Source organism: Acanthaster planci, linkage group LG16 (genome assembly GCF_054643075.1).
Source record: "Acanthaster planci isolate LZ-2023a linkage group LG16, COTS_SCS, whole genome shotgun sequence".
Classification (NCBI taxonomy): Eukaryota; Metazoa; Echinodermata; class Asteroidea; order Valvatida; family Acanthasteridae; genus Acanthaster; species Acanthaster planci.
This window is the reverse complement of record NC_141792.1, coordinates 617,826-631,971: the sequence shown is the minus strand read 5'-3', so window position 1 is coordinate 631,971 and position 14,146 is coordinate 617,826. Positions and strand designations below refer to the sequence as shown.

The 14,146-nt window shown below is 40.1% G+C and overlaps 1 protein-coding gene across 1 annotated transcript in view; it reads right to left on the bottom strand.

Moving 5' to 3' along the window:
* Positions 1-14,146, bottom strand: part of LOC110984582 (uncharacterized) — a 62,099-nt gene that overhangs the window by 19,832 nt on the left and 28,121 nt on the right. The window contains exons 29-39 of the mRNA XM_087147577.1: positions 13,286-13,408; positions 12,547-12,844; positions 12,364-12,450; positions 7,975-8,105; positions 7,312-7,647; positions 6,783-7,118; positions 6,256-6,591; positions 5,720-6,073; positions 4,915-5,106; positions 4,438-4,563; positions 3,625-4,185 (exon numbers count right to left, since the gene is read on the bottom strand). Of these exons, the coding sequence (XP_087003703.1) occupies positions 3,625-4,185; positions 4,438-4,563; positions 4,915-5,106; positions 5,720-6,073; positions 6,256-6,591; positions 6,783-7,118; positions 7,312-7,647; positions 7,975-8,105; positions 12,364-12,450; positions 12,547-12,844; positions 13,286-13,408 (2,880 nt within the window). The remainder of the gene's footprint in view (positions 1-3,624; positions 4,186-4,437; positions 4,564-4,914; positions 5,107-5,719; positions 6,074-6,255; positions 6,592-6,782; positions 7,119-7,311; positions 7,648-7,974; positions 8,106-12,363; positions 12,451-12,546; positions 12,845-13,285; positions 13,409-14,146) is intronic.

Genomic DNA, 14,146 nt, shown 5'->3' with positions numbered 1-14,146 from the left:
AATTGCATTGCGGGGGTCGGTTGAATAATTTGTGAGACTTGCTGCTAGATCTTTGGGCTAAGCCTTGTGGGAAACTCTTCAAGAACTGTGATCAAAATTCCATCTGAGAAAAGCAATGGGAGAGGCTAAAAGGCGTACGTAATGTCGGCAAAGAAAATACCACATGACGTTCTCACATCTTTATCCACAAAATTACATACTAATCAGACGTCCGTTGAATTTAAACAGACCAAATCAATTAACAACATGAATAGGAATAGCATTTCTACTGAAAGAGTGCCCAACAGGACCCCCATTCTATGTGGCAAACTGAGGTTCAAAGGAATTAATACACCACGATCAATTTTAAAACACTTCGGTACCGTTTTTTTTTCACGGTGACTTACCCCCTGTTGCCTGTGCCGATACCCAGTGTGTGCTGACGAGAAAATGCAGTGCACACACAAGCAAGGAACATCGTAGAAATTCCATCATCTTGCAAACGTTGGCGAACTACGAAACCACGAACAACTGTGTACAAGATTTGGAACGGACACAGCAACCTCGTTTGCCACGAACTTAGAAGTAAATATGGCGGCGATTGTGCAGTTCTACCTGCACATTTAATGTGAAACTGCAAACGGCTGACGACGCCTGACGTCAGTGCACAGATCCGTGATCATCAACCTAGCAACCGTGGAGTACTGTATTATACTATGCACATGACTGTGTTATCTTTCAGTTTCACATGATATTAGGAACCATTTACCGGCGTTGCAGTGTGAAATCCATCCACTGCATATACAAAGTCTGCTTGTCTCTCACTCTTATGGTCGGCTGTACTTTGTTCTCAAAAATATTCGTGATGGACTTCTGTTGGTCGGTAACGTATGCAAATCACCATAAATCGAGATGACGACAGAAAATAACTTGGGCTACATCCAAATCTGTTACCTAGACCTAAGTCTACATGTCTTCACTACATTGGATATACGAGGAGATGTGCAGACAATTATAGACCTAGCCGTAGCTCTGGAAACTCGTTTTGGACACGTCTTTAAAAGTTAAAATATATCAAGTTTTAAAACTATAATCGGTTGGTTAAATTATGACTACAGCCACGGAAGGAAAACAAATAGATGCAACATGGTTTTTAGAATGTAACTTTTCCTCCGGGTATTTTCATGTAAATAAATAAACAGCAAAAATATTTTTGGAAAAGGTCTAGATAAAATAAATAGAGAATATCTCGTGGATATAGAAATGAAGTACATAAAAATAGCATACAAAAGACTTGCACAATGCCATAATTGGTGTAATATGGGCCTATTTATGAAGTTGTTCACAAACATTTTAAGACGTTCTTCTAACCAAATGTTTGACAATGTAACTTTCTATAACCGTAGCTAAGCTTTAGCAATGTCTCCTAAACAAACACATTTCCTGCTTTACTTGGCCATATTAGACACTTGATAGGGTCAAAGGTCAACAGGAAAATGAATTGCCCCAACACTTGTACTTCAGTGCTCCGATTGGTTATTCACAAACCAATAACTCGACCACACATTTCTTGTGCAATGACATACTGATCTAGGCCTATTTGTAGTAAGATTTAAATTGCATTTTAATTGCTTTAACAAATTTGATGGAGCTCATTCACAGTGTTGTCAATATTTTTCCTACTGTTTATTAGTTCAATAATCATAATGATTTTATCAATGGAATGGACCACGTCCGTCATAAAGTAAAATTGTTTACCACGATACAACCCTGAAATGTATCACAATTCGTCGGTATCATTGCGATTGCTCTTTCCGTCACGGGACAGAGCAATCGCAATGTCTTAAGCACATGAGCAGCAGGAATAGTAGGAAGTATTAGTGGTAGCTATAAAACCGTTTTGACATCACTACATGGTATAGGTGTCGAGTACCGGGGAGGTATTTGCAGAATACCCTGTCACTCTAAAAAACGACCCCTGGAATGACTGGTTACGTGGGTACAAGGTGAAATCCCTTGAGAAGGGTGTGACACTTTGACCTGTACCTGGCTACGAGGTTGATCATGCGGGGTGGAAGGGTATTATGCAATTGAGCTGGTTCCGTTATACGCCCACTATCTGCATTTATATTACCAATATAAACGCAAAGAACTAAACCAACCTCACTTCTGCCTGGATTCCAACCAGAGATACAGCTTGTAATCATGCATTGATTACCCTGGCAAGAGTGGCGCCTCACCTTTTATGGACTATGCTTTGTTGTACCAGGATATACAGCCATTCCCTGTGACGCATTCGTCGTATCCAATATTTAAATAACAAAAGCTCTCCATATGCCTCTTCACGTTCTTACAGCTCTGGTGTTTCACTCAACCGTTGCTTTGAACGACTTCCAATGAAACGCAAAGTATTGGTTTTCAATTGAACAAACGTGAAGGCCACGTACCAAGGAAATAACATTGGCAGAAAGACATATTTCAACGGCTAAAAGCTTACAGATTTGTTGATAGTTTTGTGTATTTTAATTTACAAATTTTAATACAATCTGTAATTGATTAATTGTTCTAATGCGATGGGTAGGGCAGCGGATCTAGTAGAAGAGTTAAGAGTGGACGTGGAAACAACCCCGGAAAAGAAGAGCCAATTCTCTTCTTGGGCTAATTATATGCACCATCAGTTTTCAAAGCGACGACTTCGTATACAATATTGAACTGTAACTTTAATACAAAACGTAAATCGGGCTTCCGTGACTGGACAAAATGTTTGAAGATGGACAAAGTATACCACACAACACGCTCTCCTTCGAATTGGTCTTATTTGCCAGTCGGCCATATTGACTTGAAAACCTTTTTATCTTGGCACCTGAGTATATAAAAATGGAAGCACTGAAATACAATTTTATCATCCTGCATAATTATGTCATCTACGCTGATGAAGAATTTAAAATTTGCGATTGAATATATCAAAATATTTTAAGCCACATAAAAAAGGAAGGGAAGCATGGAACCCTGCATAATGTGGCAGCACCATACGGATTAAATTGAAATATTCGGTGGATAAACGAGTCTTTCCGATACCTCAAATATCAAAACCTGCTCTTTGATGTAAAGTAACATTGCTCCCCTTTAAAACAGCTGAAAATATTTAAAATGCTATCATTACTTCACAAAACATTCAATATAAACTGAGTTGACACTTGCTTAAAAAACAAATAATAAAACAACCAACCGAATAATGTTGCCCTGCAAACAACTTCAGAAAATAAAAAAAAATTCAATAGTAAATGATATAAACAAGCAAATATGAAATAAATCATCGAAGTGAAGAGGGTAAAATCTAGCTGAGGGGTAAAAATTTGATTTTTAATCCTAGAGTCAACGCTGTGCGTGACATTTTTAAAGCAGTGCTGTGTGAATAATTACTCTGTGTTTACCTTTCTAATTTTGGAAAAAAGAAATTCTTCTCACAAGTTGCTTTCGTTACGATGTAGATCCGTCAGTTAGGATAAAAAATGTGATTGGTTCTTATCATGCTTACACAGACATGTTATCCTCTGTGTTGACACCTGATACCTAAAAAGTGGTATTCTCATTGTCATCTAGACTTCAATTTTTTTCTGTGTTTCGGGGGACACTTTGTGTTCTACTGACTAATGGAAGAACGCAACACTGTCTCATAGATTGGTTCAGACCACTCTCCGTGTTCTATAGACCCAGGGGACTGAGCCGCTGGTGAATCTTGAACAGATTTATCTCGGGGCGGTAGATCAGGACCTACAATGGGGTAGGGTGACAATGTACAGGACATTTGGGAAAATCCAGACGGATGTATCTCAGCATTTGGTATGGGAGAAGTCCCTACGGGAGAATACAAGCGATCCCAAGCAGAAGGTTGGTTGGATGGAGTGGGTTGAGGCTGGTCGCTGATGGTTGTTGAGTATTCTGGGGGTGGTGGATGACGAGAAACGGGCTGGGCTAGGGAGGTCTCCCCGTGAGCACAGTAAGTGAAGCCCAGGGTCCTGGAAGAACTTGGATTAGGTACTGGTGACTGTGTTGCAGTTGCCAAGGGTATGTTCATGCTGTGGGATGTCCGTGACTGCTTTCTGCGACTGCCTCTGACTAAAGTTATGACGACAATGATGGCAATACCAATCACCGCCAATGTAGAGGAAACAGCGATACCAACGACTACGCCGGGTGATAAGCCTTAGAAAGATCCACGCAGAGAGATACATTGAATCGTAAATTATTTACAGCTTTTGCAGATGACAGACATCATAGTGGTACCAAATGAGTTGATCAATAAGAGAAAATACGGCAATAGACTTAAACCCATCTGTTGCATCGGCTATTGACCATTTATCTCATTTAGTCCTGCGTAACATGTTATTTGCTGGGTATGTAATCATGGTAATTAAGAATATATATGCATGTATAGAGAAATCTGATTGCTTTTACCTAGGTATACGCTACAGTTCACTGTTGCAGTTTTACATTTTCTAGAGTACGAAGTCGAGGGCGTGGCACACTGGGAAAGCTCATCCTCATTACCAGAGCAGGACAGTAAATATGCTTTGTAATGACCTAACAGAAAAACAAAATGATTGGTTGAGTACAAAGACTGTATTTCAAAAACCACACGCATCTTTGTGATATTTTGAGGGCTTTCTGAATATATGGTCACTTTCTCTGAAATTTCTTTTAATTAAAAGATAATTCAAATCAAACACAGGGTGTTTGGGTAACACTTCTGTCAGTTTTATCTGAGCAGAGCATTAAAGAAAGAGACATAACATGCAATGTGACTGGGCCCCACAAAACATGGGAGAACTGTGTGCTAACAATTTGGGGAAGTTTTTTCCGGTTCATTATTAGTCAATGTTGCTCATTTTAAACCCCAAGCATTACTGACATCGCTGCGGTTACATTACTCACCCCAATTATTACTGTTGTAAACCACAGACACCGCGTTGGTTTGGTAGCCCTTCTGGCGACAGACTACTTTCACGGCATTCAGGTCCCAATCATCGCTACACAGGTCGACATACTGACCATTGCTCCAAACCTGCACCGTGCCTTGTGTTGGTGAATCCCCGTCAAGGCGAATGTTGGAAACATCGCCTGTACCTGTCAAGATCGTTGTAAAATCGCAACCCCTCTCGAGTCAATCAGAACTCAACCTGACCTCAACCAATCACTCGCCAAGTCAGAACTTACTGGAGTAATAATGTCATCGCTCCACTCTCCAGCCGGGCTTTAAAACTGGTTTAAGATTGACTTGCGACATGTGGCAGGGTGGTCTTCTTGTAAATTCAAGTGCAACATGTCTTAAACCTACACAACCTCGAGATCATTTTCATAACAAGCACAACTTAAGAACAAAGCCACTAAGCCATTCCACGACAAACTTTCATCACAAACTCGAAGACGAATAGACCAATACGAGCGACCTAAACATAAACTACCAGCAATCGCCGTATTCTTATTACTATTTGATAGCTTAGCAAAACAATTGCAACTTGTATCCCCAAGTCCCAATTCACGAAGATCATATAAGATAGAGACAAATTTCATTTAGAGTAAAGTCAACTTTTCTGATAAAAAGCGATTTGGACAAGAAGTGTGTTGAAGAGATATATTACTGGGCTTATAAGTCTTCTAAAACTACTTTGAGAAAAGTTCGTTTATAGCTGCATTAGATTATTGGAATGGAAAAAAAAACATAATAAATTGTACACACCAGGAGTCTGTGTTGTTGTTATTTGCATTTGTGTAGTTGTGATTTCCCCACAAGTAACTCCTGCATCTTCGAAGTGCCAACAATCACTGCTAAACCAGCCTCCATGCCGACAGTCAGCAATGCTGGACTCGAAGCCATAGCAATTCACGTCATCAAGAGCAATCGGTCCAGATGCTTGACCGAAGTGAGCATCGCCCCAAGCATGAGTCGCAGGTGGTAGGTCAAGCATGCGACAGACGACATTGGCGTCATCAAGGTCCCATTCATCGTCACAAACTGTACCCCACTGGCCTTGGTAGTACACCTCCACACGACCTTCGTTGGAGGACGTTCCACCCACAAGTCGAACTAAAACTAAGAAAAGAAGATGTGTAATATATATTGCAAATAATACATCACACCTGATGTTGTATTGTATAAGGACTCAAGTGACCTGACAAATCGCAACAATATGCTTAAACTGTCATATTAACAGAAGGAAATGCCGCGGAAAGTTGTAGAAATAAAGGAAAAGGCCATTTGATTATTAAACAAACCTTGACTTGGTGTAATTGTTGTGTTTCCACCACAGATAACTCCTGCATCCTCACTGTGTTCACAGTTATGATTAAACCAGCCTCGGTGTCGGCAGTCAGCAATGTTTGATTCGTTACCTTGACAACTGACATCGTCAAGAGCAATCAGCCCAGATCCTTCGCTGAAAGGAACATTGCCTAAAGCAAGAGCTGCAGGCGGTAGGCCAAGCATGCGACAGATGACGTTAGCGTCATCAAGGTCCCATCCATCGTCACAAACTGTACCCCACAGGCCCTGATAGTACACCTCTACACGACCTTCGTTGGAGAATGTTCCATTAACAAGACGAACCACGACTAAGAACAAAAGAAAATAGGCGACACATCTCACATGTTCTACGTTTTTATGAAACTGAAGTTATTTCAAATTGGAAAATGCCTAAAAGAGTCAACAGCATTTGTTTTAAGGCCATGCAAGATTCAAAATACAAAACTGCCAGATTTAAGTTAAAGAGAAAACGGAAAAGGCCTTTTTTGAATGTACAAACCTGGACTTGGCGCAATTGTTGTGTTTCCACCGCAGATAACTCCTGCATCTTCACTATGATCACAGTTATGACTAAACCAGGCTCGGTGTTGGCAGTCAGCAATGTTTGATTCGTTGCCTTGGCAATTGACATTGTCAAGAGCAATCAACCCAGATCCTTCGCTGAAAGGAGCATTGCCCAAAGCATGGGTTGCAGGAGGTAAGCCAAGCATGCGACAGATGACATTAGCGTCATCAAGGTCCCATCCATCGTCACAAACTGTACCCCACAGGCCTTGGTAGTTGACCTCAACACGACCTTCGTTGGAGGATGTTCCATTAACAAGACGAACTACAACTAAGAAAAAAAAGAAAATATGAGATGCATTTTATGCGTAGGACGTGTGTATAAAACTAAAGTTATGTCGAATGTGAAAGTGACTTAACGAGTCAACAAGATAAGTTTGAAAGGCAATGCAAGATTCAAAAGACAGAACCTCCAGATTCAAGTTTAAGAAAAATTGGGGAAGGCCATTTTTGAATGTACAAACCTGGACTTGGCGCAATCGTTGTGTTTCCACCGCAGATAACTCCTGCATCTTCACTATGATCACAGTTATGATTAAACCAGCCTCGGTGTCGGCAGTCAGCAATGTTTGTTTCGTTGCCTTGACAACTGACATCGTCAAGAGCAATCAGCCCAGATCCTTCGCTGAAAGGAGCATTGCCCAAAGCAAGAACTGCAGGCGGTAGGCCAAGCATGTGACAGATGACATTAGCGTCATCAAGGTCCCATCCATCGTCACAAACAGTACCCCACTGGCCTCGGTAGTACACCTCTACGCGACCTTCGTTGAAGGATGATCCATTAACAAGGCGAACTGAAACTGAGAGAAGAAAATAATTATGCACTTCACACTTTTGCTGCCAGAAGCTGGACCCCCCAGGAGCCAATTGCGCTACACTTCGTCTATCCCGAGAAAGGCACTGAACACCTACACATTGCAATAAATAATGCATTCCCCATTTTTCCTCAAAAAAGATAGTCTTTACACTTCCGCTAAAATAATACCAGATTTCCTTTTTACACATCACAAGGATAACAGCAGAACGGGAATGAATGCACTAAAATTACGTTACGTCATCTGTAAATAATTTATTTCCTTTGATTTACGCTTGTATGGTATATCGCAATTCACCGATGAGTGACCTACCCGCTTGTTCCTGTGCTGCTACACTGGATATGCTGAGGGGAGTTCTCAATGTACACATCACCAGGAAGTGCATCAGAAATCCAAGTCTCTTCATCTTCGATGCGTTGCCTTGGAGAACGACGCGTCTTGTTTAAGAGTCCACGAGAATTACAACCGACTTCTTTTACCGTGGCTACTCGACGACAAACATGGCGTCAATGGCGTAGTTCTACTTTTTCAGTCAGTCGCAATGGTTGACCAGAAGGCAAATCGAATTCCGTCAGTGTTATAAAGGTTCTCTGCTCGCTGGCCTTGGCTATAGCACCGGGCTATGGGGCTTATTGTCGTTGTGCATTCATTTATACATTTTTGGTATAATATAACCATTTTTTTCAGATCGAATGGATGAATACTATGGTAGTACTGTAACAATAAACTAAATATTTCATTTTGATATAACCTTCACATCAGTCAAAATTTGGGCAATTTGGTTTAGAGAACAGCCATTGTATGGATTGACTTGCCTCGATTGGTTTCCAAGGAATCCTACAAATCCCAGGAGATAAAAAATCACCACATTTTGAGCACGGCACCAACTGAAAACTGCCTGACCAGCGGCAGTTTAACCATTTTTGCCATCAATACATGTATCTTCCATGGTGTCGAGTACTACCGTTCGAAGCCCACTGTTTACCTGTTCATTTACAAGTGTTCCATCAAGGACCAATCTTACCTCACTTCTCCCTAGATTCTTACCTGATAGTGCCTGATGTCTTCCATTTAACTCGAACTAGTAACGTCAATCTGCCTCAATTCGATTAAAATATCTTCAGTCTTGATTGATAATTCATTACACGTTGGCCGTCTTTTATAGACGACGCCTTTATTGCGCCAGGTTAAAGCCGCCATCATGTCTTCGTCGTATTAACATAACAAAGCCTCCAGAAATCTGTTAGCATTCCCATAGCTGTTGGTTTTTACGAACTGTTGCTTTGAATAAACTCCGGCGCTTTCATTGCCAAAAAGTCTTTCATTGCAAAAAAGTCGATAATGTAAATACAGATTTAATTCAAGCTTGTCCTGGTTGAAAGTGAAAACAAAAGGTCATGCTAATTAGGGAAGGTTGTCATTTTTAAGTTTTGCAATAATATGATTTAAATGTGTTGACCTGCCCTGAGGTAGGCCAGTGCAGTGTTGAAAAGTGTTTAAAGCATAAACCAAGTCTGCAACATGGCGCTACTTACCAAAGAGCAAAGAGTGTTTGTCGTGACGAAATTTCTTGAAAACAAGAGCTTTCAAGCCACTCAAGCTGCATTTTGGGAAGTCTTCCCTTATAGGGATCCACCGGTAAAGTTGAACATCTGGAAATATGCGCGAAAATACCGAGAACATGGGACAGGCCTTAATTTGAATAAGAGTCATTTGGGAAGGAGGCGCAAAGTGCGAACTCCTGAAAACGTTGCTGCAGGAACAGTTGCAGGAGGAATGGACTTAGACACGCGGAAGGTGTCGGTACATAATTAACTGTGAATTACGTAATGTGTAAATAATCGGTGTGCCCCTGATATCTTATCCAGGGCACGCATGGCAGAGGACAACCTCATTCACTGGTTTATCCAAAGTGTTACAACTGAGTTCTGATGCCCCATTTTCAAGACAATGGTGTTCAGTCATGCATGACAGGAGGGATACCATCAAGGTATCATTAAAAGAATACTGCTTCTACTTTTCAGAGATCCTTATACATTATAATTATATCTCATGGTCTGGGCATATTAACCCCTTTCCTCAGGGTTAGGTTTTTTCTGAGACACCCTGTATAGGGATTGGACTTGTTGGGGGGTACCCCTTGGTTCCATTTCGTGTCTGGTATAAACTAAGATCTACTGCTGCTAATGCGCAGGTGATGGGTCGACCAACATCTCCACCATACCAGGTTGTGAGGCCTCGAAAGAATAGTCAAAAACACAGGAATATACTGCATCATATACAATCAAAGCCTTAGCTAATTATAGGCGTCACCGACCAACCCGGCCTGATCACTGTATTTTCATTTGCCTGGCTCAATCATTCATTATATTAATTCGGTTTTAAACTAAATCACACCTAAATACCAAGACAAATCGATGTTTTTACCTGCTGGGCAAATTACTCTCGCTGGTTCACAAAATATTTTGTGTGGCACGGCCAGGAAATTCACTTTCATCACCGATGCGGATGAACGAGTACACCCGAAAGACGTCGTTATCTAAAGAAACAAAATAAATACTTCATCGCACTAGAAATGTACTTAAAAGGTAAGTGTTGGTACATTTATGGGTCGTGTTTGCTCTCAATCAAAGGCAGAATGCAGTCCTTTTGGAATATTTGTAAATGGTGCGTTAATGATTTCAATTATAGATAAGAATGAACAAAGGCGTTTTCTAGTTAAACAAACAAACACGCTCCAGACTCTTTGCATTCATCCTGTGTCAATGTTTTCAAATGATTTGTGATTGAAAGTTCAAGACACTTTACCTGTTCACCCACATGCATGTAGCTGTAAGTCGGATTTGATCGGTTGAATACCCCAGGGGCATGTCGACATATTCATGTAAATTCAACATGAAATGTAGAATCTGGACTCGTCAAGTGTAAAAAGTTATCAGTAAAACTAATGATGTTTGAAGCACCAGCAGCGTGTTTAAACAATCAAATTTCTCCTTTTACTCTTTTCCCGATGTTTACTCTCCATCAATAGCTGAGTATAATTACAACGAAATTGTCTGCGTACTGTGCTTTTTCGAAGCAAATTTGACAGGAAAAAGGCACTGATCAATTGATAATTCCTTTTTTTTTTAGTTATACAAAGTCAGTGAATACTTGAGAAGACATTAACTTAATCAAAAGGTTAAGATGATATATATCGTATTCTTCTTAAAATCTATAAAGTTTTAAAGTACAAAGTGCAGTAAAATAGCCGTTTAATAATGTTTAATACCAGAAAACTTTCATATAATACCTCATATAATTTGAGTACGCCAAAAAATTAACTTTTAATACATTTTAAACAAAGATTATAACAATGAACTTTTCATCTTTCCAATTAACACATCAACGCTCGACACCTCAAAGCTTACATTTTAAAAAGACTAAAATGCAAGAGCTGTTTTTCACACACCTAACTTTAAATTGTGAACCACTGAAAGCAGAAAATACCGTTATTTTATTTTTCTTAGAATCTGTACAGTTTTAAAATACAAAGTTAACTGAAAAATAATGTTGCACTTCAACCTGCAAACACATTATGAAAGCATATCTCCTCTGAGTAAGCACAAAGAATTGTAATGATGAACAGTATACATTTTTAATTAACACCCTTTAACTAATTCCCGTGACTCTCGTCTGTGTTTGATACAAACACGAGACACGTATTTTCATATTCCGTGTCAAAAAGTTTATATTTTCAAAAGCAAAGAAGCCTGAAATACAAGACGTGTTTTTTTCACACACTTAGCTTCAAATTGAATCATACTTCACCGATTGGATAAAACGTTTCAAACTGTACCAATTATTCTTTTCTCACAATAATGCACAAAGGAATAAGATCTGCATGTTATTCAATAACTACACTATACAGCGATTGGGGGAGGAGAGAGGTCAAAATTGCGAATGGTGGAGAATAAAATTTGATCCTTCGGATGCAACAACTAAAAACCTCAGCTCTAATGAAATAATTTGCTCCCTCTTGACACGGCTGCATAGATTTCATAAATGCAATTAAAAGCTCAAAACATTATGCAAAACAGAGAGTCTGAGAAGTAGACACTTTGTTACCAATAAACAATAGAACAGGACAAGCTTAATTCTGCTCCCGGATTATCTGTGCTGCAAACTAAAGTAAGAAAGTAAGATATTTCGATTATGGAATGATCATACGCGAGCAAATATTGAGCGTATTTTAATGGTGCATTCTAGCTGAGGGGTCAAATGATTGTTCACGTTTTCTTTTCAATATTGGTTTATATCAAAACTTCACTGGAAATAGCTTAATTTACTTCTGTAGCCGTGACTCAAAATCTCCTTTCATTTCAGTAAAAGTTTCCACAATAAGAAAAAGAAATCGGCACGCCTGTCCCAATTGCCGGATATTGCATTAATGTGCAAAGTTGCTGAAAGCACTTTTATTCTAATCATTTAGACAAAATTCCAAAACAGACCTCATTGCAAAGCTTCAATGTTCAAATTGTGTGCAACCTTTTTTTGAGCATTCTGTGTAAGAAGGATGACACTTACTGTCAAGTGTAATTCCATCCCACAGCAAATTCTTTACATTATGATTTAGATCTGCCAGTTACGATCAAAGTTGTGAGTTTTCTGTACCATAATACTTCTCGTGCTCACTTCATTGTTTCCACTGACACCTTTTACCTGAACAGAAATATCGGTGGTGGCAGAGCGCAAAGATGACTCATACGCTGGTTCAGACGACTGAGCCATGGGTGGATCTGGGTCAAACTGGGTTTGGGGTGATGGTTGACGAGTGTGGAGTCTGGACACTACCAGCGTTTGGTACGGGGGACACCCCTACGGGAGAATACAAGTGAGCCCAACTAGACTGTGGGTGGGATGGAATTGGTCGGGGCTGGTTGCTGAAGGGCATTGGGTAGTACCCTGGTGGTGTCCAGGGAAGTCTCCCCATAAACAGGGTTACTGATGCCTATGCTCCCGGGAAAACTCGGATCTGTCGCCAGTGGCGGCACGGCAGTTTCCAAGGGTATGTTCATGTTGGATGTCTGCGAGGGCTTTCTGCGCCTGTCTCTGGCTAAAGCTATGACGACAATGATGACGATAAAGATCACCGTCGCTGCAGACACTACACTGATACCAGTGACGGCGCCGGTTGACAGGCCTAGCAAAGATCAACACAGAAATGTATAGTGAATCATAACGAATGACAAGCCCTTCAGTCATCACAGGCATCGAAACGTTTAAGACATTAATCAATATCTGAGACGAAATTCGATAAAGGTCGTGAACCCTCCCATTATTTCAGGTATGTACCATCATCTCATTCAGTTCTGTCTTAATAGTAATGTACTTTGTTGGGAATGTACGATGCATGCAATTCTCACATAAAATAAAGCAATACCCAGAGCTGTTTATAGAGAGAGTTGCAACACGAGTGTTTCATTGTTGGAACCAAAATGGAGGATTATGCCTTAATGCCCACATGGGCACTTGGTACACAATAGCTGCATGCTGTACTGCACACATAATGAACAGCCATTTTGGTCCCAAAGTCTGAAGTCAGCGCTACTCTCTCTATCCACAGCTCTGGCAATACATTTACCTTGGTATGCGCGACAGTTCACTTTTGCAGTTCTACACGTTGCAGAGGAGTATATGGGTGTGGCACACTGGGAAAGGTCATGTTCATCACCATGGCAGGACAGAGAGTACGCTTGGTAATATCCTTCAATGAAAACAACATAATTGATTGGGTCCATAAACCCATGGTGCCTATATTCTTTGTTCGTTAGAGTTTTTCTGAAATACTGAAAGTCTGAATTCAACATTGGGTCTTTAAGTAACAATTGTGTCTATCTTTAAGTTGTATAGAGATATGTACAGAACACCAAAGTACGATTTACGTATGTACGTAGCTGAGGGGTCAAATGATTGTTCACGTTTTCTTTTCAATATTGGTTTATATCAAAACTTCACTGTAAATAGCTTAATTTACTTCTGTAGCTGTGACTCAAAAGCTCCTTTCATTTCGGTAAAAGTTTCCACAATAAGAAAACGAAATCAGCACGTCTATCCCAATTGCCGGATATTGCATTAATATGCAAAGTTGCTGAAAGCACTTTCATTCTAATCATTTAGACAAAATTCCTAAACAGACCTCATTGCAAAGCTTCAATGTTCAAATTGTGTGCAAACCTTTTTTAGCATTCCTTGTAAGAAGGATGACACTTACTGTCAAGTGTAATTCCATCCCACAGCAAATTCTTTACATTATGATTTAGATCTGCCAGTTACGGACAAAGTTGTGATTTTTCTGTACCAAAATACTTCTCGTGCTCAGTTCAGTGTTTCGACAATGACACCAAAGTACGGTTTACGCAAGTATATGTATGGCCAACTGTAATTTGCTCTCAGAAAACGTAGTGAAGTTCCATGCCTACAATTTAGGGAAAAGATAGTTTTG